This window comes from Aotus nancymaae, unplaced genomic scaffold, assembly GCF_030222135.1.
Source record: "Aotus nancymaae isolate 86718 unplaced genomic scaffold, 86718_ANA_hifiasm-v0.15.2.pri h1tg000058l, whole genome shotgun sequence".
In the NCBI taxonomy this organism is placed as follows: Eukaryota; Metazoa; Chordata; class Mammalia; order Primates; family Aotidae; genus Aotus; species Aotus nancymaae.
In genome coordinates this window covers 9,991,472-10,000,000 of record NW_026988472.1, presented here as the reverse complement: position 1 = coordinate 10,000,000, position 8,529 = coordinate 9,991,472, and the positions used below count along the sequence as shown (strand labels likewise).

General features: G+C 51.2%; 2 protein-coding genes across 11 annotated transcripts in view; one reads left to right on the top strand and one right to left on the bottom strand.

The window, feature by feature from the left end:
* The window catches only part of CACNA1F (calcium voltage-gated channel subunit alpha1 F), a 27,828-nt gene extending 24,691 nt beyond the window's left edge, over positions 1 to 3,137 (bottom strand). For 5 of the 9 annotated variants that reach the window (XM_021667552.2, XM_021667553.2, XM_021667554.2 and 2 more), the window contains exons 1-6: positions 3,073 to 3,137; positions 1,436 to 1,685; positions 1,015 to 1,120; positions 658 to 797; positions 275 to 417; positions 28 to 180 (exon numbers count right to left, since the gene is read on the bottom strand). In XM_021667552.2, the coding sequence (XP_021523227.2) occupies positions 28 to 180; positions 275 to 417; positions 658 to 797; positions 1,015 to 1,120; positions 1,436 to 1,685; positions 3,073 to 3,097 (817 nt within the window). In that variant the 5' untranslated portion in view covers positions 3,098 to 3,137. Of the gene's footprint in view, positions 1 to 27; positions 181 to 274; positions 418 to 657; positions 798 to 1,014; positions 1,121 to 1,435; positions 1,699 to 3,072 lie in introns of all 9 variants that reach the window. The other 4 variants (XM_021667555.2, XM_012471593.3, XM_021667558.2 and 1 more) reach the window with 4 other exon arrangements.
* Positions 3,138 to 4,463: 1,326 nt separating this feature from the next.
* CCDC22 (coiled-coil domain containing 22) overlaps positions 4,464 to 8,529 on the top strand; it is a 21,407-nt gene continuing 17,341 nt past the window's right edge. The window contains exons 1-2 of one of the 2 annotated variants that reach the window (XM_012471582.2): positions 4,464 to 4,679; positions 6,038 to 6,215. In XM_012471582.2, the coding sequence (XP_012327005.2) occupies positions 4,630 to 4,679; positions 6,038 to 6,215 (228 nt within the window). In that variant the 5' untranslated portion in view covers positions 4,464 to 4,629. The remainder of the gene's footprint in view (positions 4,680 to 6,037; positions 6,216 to 8,529) is intronic. The other variant, XM_012471583.2, reaches the window with a different exon arrangement.

Below are 8,529 nucleotides of genomic sequence, written 5' to 3'. Positions count from 1 at the left end.
CTGCCTAGGAGGGGCGGGCCGACTAACCTGATCCCAGGAAGTAGCACGTCTTGTGCATTCGTCCAAGGAAGAGCTCGAGCCCAATGATGGCATAAATGATGATGACGAAGAGCACGAGGAGTGCAATGTGCAGCAGCGGCACCAGCGCCTTCATGATGGAGTTGAGCACTATGTGCAGGCCTGCGGGGATGGAGGGGTAGGCAGAAATAAGGACGGGGTCAGCTCAGTCCCACCCCCACCCTCCACCTCCGATCTCGGGGGATAAGCCACTCACTCGGGACCCCAGACACCAGCCTCAGTGGCCGCAGCACCCGAAACGCCCTCAATGCCTTCACATCGAAGCCTCCCGGCTTCCCCCCGGTATGCGGGGCGTCGCCTGGCCGTCCCGGACCCTGCTCCAGCAGCACGCTAAACAGCCTGATGGGGGAGCACCGGGCAGGGAGGCGGAGGTTAAACCTTAGGATTCCCCCCTCCACCCTACCCTTCTTAGAAATACACAAGTCCCTGTAACTAGAAATAGAAATGGGTTTTAATCATATTCCTGATTCTGGCTGCCGAATGGGGAGGGTCTGAAAGGGTCACTTTCCTGAGCCCAGAATTCGGCGGGCCTCAGGGTAGGAAGGCGGCTAGGGTGGGGTGCCCCCCGCAGACGCGCACCCGACCACGACGATGATGAAGTCGAGTAGGTTCCAGCCATTGCGGATGTAGGCGCTGGGGTGGAGCACCAGCCCGTAGGCCACGATCTTGAGAACAGTCTCCACAGTGAAAATCACCAGGAATACATACTCCACCTGCTCCTGGGCGGGGGGGAGGGGGAGGAGGCGGGGCGGGAAGTCGGGGAGTTATTTGAGGGCGGGGTTTGACGGGGGCGTGGGGAGCATCGTCCGGACCGAGGATGGGGCTGGGCCGGGCCGGGTCAACCGGATCAGAGAGGGGGTGGGGTCTGGCTGGAAGGAGTGAACTCTACTGGGGCTCTGTCTGACTGGGAACGGGCTAGGGAGGGGCAGGCCTTACTAGGTTGTGATTGGCAGTGTTGGAGTCGTCCTCAGGGAAGGGGATGTAAACTCCCAGGGCCACGCAGTTGGCAAAGATGGTCAGCAAGATGAGGATGTCGAAGGGCCTCAGGTGGACACAGTCAAGGACCCCGGCAGAGTGGCATGGGAACCCCCACACTCCCTTGGGGACCTCCCACCCAGTGCTGACCCTTGACTCCCAAGGTGACAGGTCCTGACATTCTTGACTCCTGCCCTGATCAAGGCCTTGACTTTGACTTCCCTGGAAACCTTAACTATCCCCAACTCTTGCTGTGATTCAGTCCTTGACTCTTGAACCCCGGTGACCTCAGCCCTCCTCCATTCCAGCCCTGACCCAATTTTTGACTCCTGGTACCCTGATGACCCTTACTCCTGGGCCCCACCCCTGCTTTCCAGGATGCTTCCACTCCACGATGCTGATGCAGGACCGCCGCAGGGGATTGGCCAGGGTGAGGCAGAAGAGTGCCCGAGGTGACCGCTGGGCACTGGCCACTGCCACGGTCTTGTGCTTGCTGTGCTGGTTTCTTCGCTTAGGGGTCCCTAGGCCTGATGCCCCACTGCTTTCGCCTTCCACAGCTGGGGGCCCGGGGCACAGCCCCCATTCGGGACCAGGGCCTGCCCCATTGGCTGGACTGGGCTCTGGGGTGGTGTCTGTATGGAGAAACTGAGTCAGGGAGGGACAGGGTATTGGGGCAATTGTGGCTGCTTCCTATCTGATCCTGTCCCTCTGTTTGAAGGAAGGAGAGAAGAGCGTGGAAAATCTGGGAGAGCTGGGAGTAGCTGGGTTAAGGACTGGGAAGTAAGAGTTGGTGTTCCAATTAAGATTAGGGCTAGAGTGAGACTTTATAGGGGAGTGAAGGTAAGATTACATTTCCAAGTGAAGTAGGATTGGTGTTTGAGTTTAGGGTAGAGTTTAAATTGCCATGGGGTGGGCCAATTTAAGGTTAAATTTGAGTGGTGGGGGGATGGGTTTAAATATAGGTAGGAGTGGAGCTTTGACTTAGGGTTAGGACTGGGTATTTGAATGAATTGGAATTAAAATTAGGATACAGGTTAGGGTCGAAGTTGAGTTTTGAGTGGGACTTGAATTTTGCACTGGGGTTTTCAGCTAAGGCCATTCCCAGATCCCATGGTCTTATTTTAGCCTCGGAGGGGCAGTAGATTGGCCTGGTTAAGATTCCCAGCTTTGGAGGAAACAAGCTGCCTGAGTTTAAATCCTGACTGTACCACTTGGTACCTCTGTGTTGCCTTGGGCAAAGCCTCAGTTTCCTTATCTGTATAATAAGGATGATAGTAAGAGTGCCTACAATATAGAGGTGTTGTGAGGATTAAATGATTTCAGAATGAAAAGAATCCCTGGCATATAGTATTATTCCCATTTTGCAGATAAGAAAATTGAGACGAAAAGGCTAAGTTACTTGATGAAGTGGCTGAATTGGGAGTCACACCAAGCAGGCTAACTCTAGAGCCCTCATGGCTTACTAGTACCATCAAGTATGTGTTTTCTCTCTCTCTCTCTCTCTCTCTCTCTCTCTCTCTCTCTCTCTCTCTCTCTCTCTCTCCTAAAAAGCTCTGTGCACTTTCTGGAAAATCAGAGACTGCACTCACTAACAGTATTGACATTCAAGGGTTGAGATTGAGGTTAGGTGACTTTAGGTCTGTATCTGGGGTGGGGTTTGGACTCTAACAGGGTTTTGCCTTCTGCATGGTAGAATTTGTGTTAGGTTTCAAGTGGGCGATCAGATAGGGGTGAGAGCCAGGATTGAGGTTGGGCTTTCTTTGGGAACTAAGGCTGTGGATGAGGCTGAGAGGCCATGGCGGGGTTGTGTCTGGGTCAGGCTGAGCGTTAGGGCTCTGGTGGCAGAGAGGTTGTTTGGGGCTGGCTGGGATGGGGAATAGAGTGATGTGGTTGTGGTCCCCTAGGGGCTCTCTGGGGGTGGGGTCTGGGTGGGCAGTAATGGGTGGGTCAGAGGGGCTGAGGGTGGAGCACAGCCCAGGCTTGCTCCAAGGGTCAGCAGGAGTGGAAGGATTCTCTCACCTTTCCCGCCTTCAGATTCCGACATCTTCCTTTCGAGATTGAAGGGCCATCTGCACACAACCCCCCTCACTTCCCCCAGCTTTGGAGGGATTAAGGCCACAGGGCGGGGCGATAACAGTGTCGTATGTGGGGGGGGGGCGCAAATAGGACATTTGTGGGCCAGAGTCTGACAACAGATGAAATGTTTACCAAATAGATACCTGCAGCAGTCAAGCTAAAATAAGAAAATGATGTCATTTTCCAATAGTATATGGAATTCAAAGTATGTAGGAAAACCCTAATATATGTGCAATATCTCTATGGAAAGAAGATCATATTATCAATTATTATTATTGTTGTGTTTTTAGTGACAGGGTCTTGCTCTCACCCAGGCTGGTGTGCAGTGGCACGATCATAGCTCACAGCAGTGTTGAATTCTTGGGCTCAAGTGATTCTCCACCCTCAGCCTCTTGAGTAACTGGGGCTATAGGCATACACCACCAGGCCCAACTAATATTTTTTTTTAAGAGATGGTGTTTTGCTGTATTTCCCATGCCAGTCTCAAACTCCTGGCCTCAAGTGATCCACCCTCCTGGGCCTCCAAAACTGCTGGGATTACAGGTGCATGTCAATAAATGGTTACATAGATTTTCTTTTTTTGAGATGGGAGTCTCACTCTGTTGCCCAAGCTGGAGTGCAATGGCGCGATCTCGGCTCACTGCCACCTTTGCCTCCTCAGTTCAAGTGATTCTCCTGCCTCAGCCTCCCAAGTATCTGGGACTACAGGCATGTGCCACCATACCTGGCTAATTTTTGTACTTTTAGTAGAGACGGGGTTTCACCATGTTGGCCAGGCTTGTCTTGAACTCCTGACCTCAGGTGATCTGCCCAACTCGGCCTCCCAAAGTGCTGGGATTACAAGTGTGAGCCACTGCACCCAGCTGGTTACATAGATATTTGCTGTATATTCTTTGGAGTGTACAAATGTGTATCATATTAAAATAAAGCATTTATTGAATGCATGAATACTAGTAACTATAACTTACATAGTGCTTTCTTATCTTACGGGTCAGGCACATAGTACAACGTGCTTTATATAAATTAATTATGTTTTAATCCTAAAAGCAGGTGCTGTCAATAGTCCCATTTTACAGATGAGGAGACTAAGACACAAGGAAGTAGTCGCTTTGTGCTAAAATTCTGCCCTTAATGGGTACACTTTATAGCCTAGAAGATGAAGGCCACCTTAAACGAATGTCTCAAGACGACCCTCTCTGTCCAGCCCCTCCACTCCCCACCACACGGGTTGTTCCTTTTTCCCCTGGAAGACTCCGCTTGACTGCAGGTCGAAGAACTACAACTCCCAGCAGCTGTGGCAAGCTCAACCTCCGTGCACACTCACACCAGGCCTCACATCCGGCATGCGCCGTACTTGGTCACAGAACTACACTTCCCAGCTGTCCCCATAAGGCCCGTGACACTCTGGGACCGCGATCACAGAGCGGGGTTTCTACAGCTGCTCCCCACTTTCTCGGACCCGGTCCCGGACCCAGCCCCCAACTCCGACACGGCTTCACCATGGAGGAGGCCGACCGAATCCTCATCCATTCCCTGCGCCAGGCCGGCACGTAAGAACAGAGCCCCCGCCCACCCCCGAAGCCCACATCCGGGACTCCAAAGCCCAGGACCCCCGTTTCCCGGGAACCTTAAAACCCTGGACCCTGATATTCAGGGCTCCAGCTCCAGGACCCTAAGTCCCTCACCCCCTTACACACGCACACACGCCCACACCGCCCTCCCCGACACCGACATCAGGGACCTCCGAAATCCTTTGACTATGATATTTGGTGCACCCAAAACTCTGGGACCCAGATACCTTGAGACGTCACAGCCTTGAAACCTCAAGACCCAGGACCCTGTAATCTGGGGATCTTGACATCAACACCCTGAGACGCCGTTATTTGGAGACCCTAAGACACCTGTGCCCTGAGAACTAGGGAGCGTAAAACCCCAGGACCCTGGCACTCGGGGACTCCAAAAATCCGTGGACCTTCAAACTCCAATTCCCCAAACACCTGGGGCTTAAAAAAATCCAGGATTATTCCCCTGCCACCCCCCACCCCCACCCCGCCGAAGACAGAGTCTCACTCTGTCGCCTGGGCTGGAGTGCAGTGGCGCGATCTCTGCTCACTGCAACCTCCGCCTCCCGGGTTCAAGCGTTCTCTTGCCTCAGCCTCTCGAGTAGCTGAGATTACAGGTGCGGCCACCACGCCCGTCTAATTTTTGTATTTTTAGTAGATACGGGGTTTACCATGCTGGTCAGACTGTCTCCTACTCCTGACATCAAATGATCTGCCCTTCTCGGCCTCCCAAAGTGCTAGGATTACAAGCATGAGCCACCGCACCCGGCCAAAAAAACCCCCAGGATTCTGAAATCTGACGACATCAGCATTTGGTCATCCTGACTCATGAGGACTCGTCCGTTCAGGGGCCCTAAAAACCCAGTATGCCAACATCTAGGGAGTCTGATTTTTGTATTGCTTGAAACTAGGTTGTCTTGATATTCAGGGATCTTGATACCCAGGGTCCCTGACATTTGGAACTTCTGAAAACGGCAGCCTCATAAAATATAGTCTTCTCAAAATTCTAGCAGCTCAATATCTATGTAACGTGCTATTTGGGAACTGAGAAACCCAGAGATTGTGCCACCTGGACTCTTTCACTTCCCAGACCCCCAAATTTTGATATTTTTCTAAACTCAGTTCTCTTTCCATCGTTCTTACTCCAAGGTCTTAGGACCTGAGGATTTCCCTAGTTCCTGGTTTTCCAAATGGAAGTCACAGTCACCAACATCCAGGATCTGTTGAACTGCAGGCATCATCCCTGCCCCTACCTTGGTACTAGTGTTTCCAAAAGGCTGCAGGGCTCAGCCTGACCCTTGTTTCCTGACTAATTCTCCGATCAAGCCTGTCTCCTTCTTCTTCAGGGCAGTTCCTCCAGATGTGCAGACCTTGCGCGCCTTCACCACCGAGCTCGTTGTAGAGGCTGTGGTCCGTTGCCTGCGTGTGATCAACCCTGCCGTGGGCTCTGGCCTCAGCCCCCTGCTGCCTCTTGCCATGTCTGCCCGGTTCCGTCTGGCCATGAGCCTGGCTCAGGCCTGCATGGTGAGTGGCCCTCCTCCCAATGCACACATCCTCTTCCTTCCTCTTTTACAAAGTAACCAAGCTCCTTTGCAACATTTGCCTTTCCTCTGCTACTTTTCCTGCAGCTGAGCTTTCATTAGTGGTTAAGGTTAAACTGCCTGAGAAGTTTAGGTCCTAGCCCCACCACTTTGTAACTGTGTGACCCTAACCCTTCTGGGTCCCAGTTTTCCTGTCCATGAAATGGAGATAAATGTGGGACTGTTATGAGGTGTAAATGAGTTTATACAGTTTGCTTATACAGTTTGCACCTGGGCTGCTCCTGGCTTCTATGTTTTAAGCTTAGCTGCAAAATAACACCCCCACCCCATAGTATCCATCTCCCAGTTCCAGAAAACACCCTGTCTGGGTCCCATTCTCACTCCTAATCACTGTGTGCTCTGATTGGCCCAGTCTGGATGACATGGTCATTCCTTTTTTTTTTTTTTTTGAGATGAAGTCTTGCTCTGTCACCCAGGCTGGAGTGTAGTAGCGAGATCTCGGCTCACTGCAACCTCTGCCTCCTAGGTTCAAGCGATTCTCCTACCTCTGCCTCCCAAGTAGCTGGGACTACAGGCGCGTGCCACCATGCCTGGTTAATTTTTGTATTTTTAGTAGAGATGGGGTTTCACTATGTTGGCCAGGCTGGTCTCGAACTCCTGACCTCATGATCCACCTGCCTCAGCTTCACAAAATTGTGGGATTGCAGGTGTGAGCCACCACGCCGGGCCGACATTGTCATTCCTATAGGACACTGTGATTAGCTGCTTCTTCAGGATCCTATGGAGTTGGGACAAGGATGGTTACCCAAAGGAAGGCATGCTGGTTACCTAAAAGAGTGTCTCTGCTTATTACCTCTGTGGCAACCACACATCCTGTGTCTCCTGAGAGCAATTCCAACTTTGTCTCTATGATAGAATAAATAAAATACCTTTCTTTTTAAAAATATTTTACTTAAAAAATTTTTTTACTTTTTGTAGAGGTAAGGGTCTTGCTGTATTGCCCAGGCTGGTCTTGAACTCCTGGCCTCAAGAGATCCTCCCACCTCAGCCCCACCAGTAGCTAGTACTATAGGCACGTGCCACCCTGCCAGAGAATCTTTAAATTTTTTATAGACATGGGATCTTGCTTTTGTAGAGATGTTGCCCAGGCTGGTCTCAAGCTCCTGGCCTCAAGCAATCTTCCCGCCTTGACGTTCTGAGTAGTTGGGACTACAGATGTGCATCACTGTTACCTGATAAAGAGCCATTCTGATGAAGCACTTACTCATCCCCAGTATAGAGCTGAGTCCAGTTCCTGTATTCAAGAGCTCCAAGTAATGCTACTCCTCCTGGCTCATTCACTCTGTGACTTTGGGCCAGCCTCTTAACCTCTTGGAGGCTGTTTCCACATGTGTAAAATGGGTATAAGAATTGTAACTACCATATAGGGTTGCTGTGAGGATTAAACATGAGTTAATATGTGAAAAGCTGGTTATAATAAGCTTTGCATAAATGGGATTACTATTAACGGATAGGTATGATCTGGAACCTGTGGCTACATAGTGAATGGAAACACTTTGAAATGACCCAGAAAGTATATGGTGGTGGAGGGACCATAGAGTAACTACTGTGAAAACTTTCATTTAGATGTAGGGGACTGGGTGGGTAGAGTTGTTAAATTTGAGCCTTGCTTGTGTGGTCTTTTAGCAACAGGCCTCAGAGCTCCATGCATCCCCTCGCTCTCAGGTTCACACAGCTCTCAGGAGTTGTCACATTCTTCTCTCTGGGGCTCTTGGTGGCCTTATAAGGCAGGCAGTCTGTCCCATGGCCCAGGACTGTATTCTTGAGGTCAGCACTTAATAAGGGGCAAGTTCTGTCTTCTGTTTGGGAGGAGAGTACACAGTGGGAGGTGTTGAGGTGGGGGCTCAGGCTTCCCACAGTTCTCTGTTCCTCTCTCAGAGCTGTCTCTCTTGGATTTTGTTTACCTGCTTTAGCTTACACTGATTTTAGTGGGGGTTAGTGATTATGGCTTTTCCAGTGGCCAAGAAGTACATTTGGGCTGGGCACGTTGGCTCTTGCATGTAATCCCAGCACTTTGGGAGGCTTAGGTGGTAGGATCAGTTGAGCCCAGGAGCTTGAGATCAGCCTGGGCAACATAGTGAGACCCCCCCCATCCAATCTCTACCAAAAACTAGCTGGGCATGGTGACACACACCTGTGATCTCAGCTACGTGGGAGGCTGGGGTAGGAGGATTGCTTGAGACTGGAAGATCCAGACTGCAGTGGGCTGTGACTGTGCCACTGCACTCTAGCCTGGG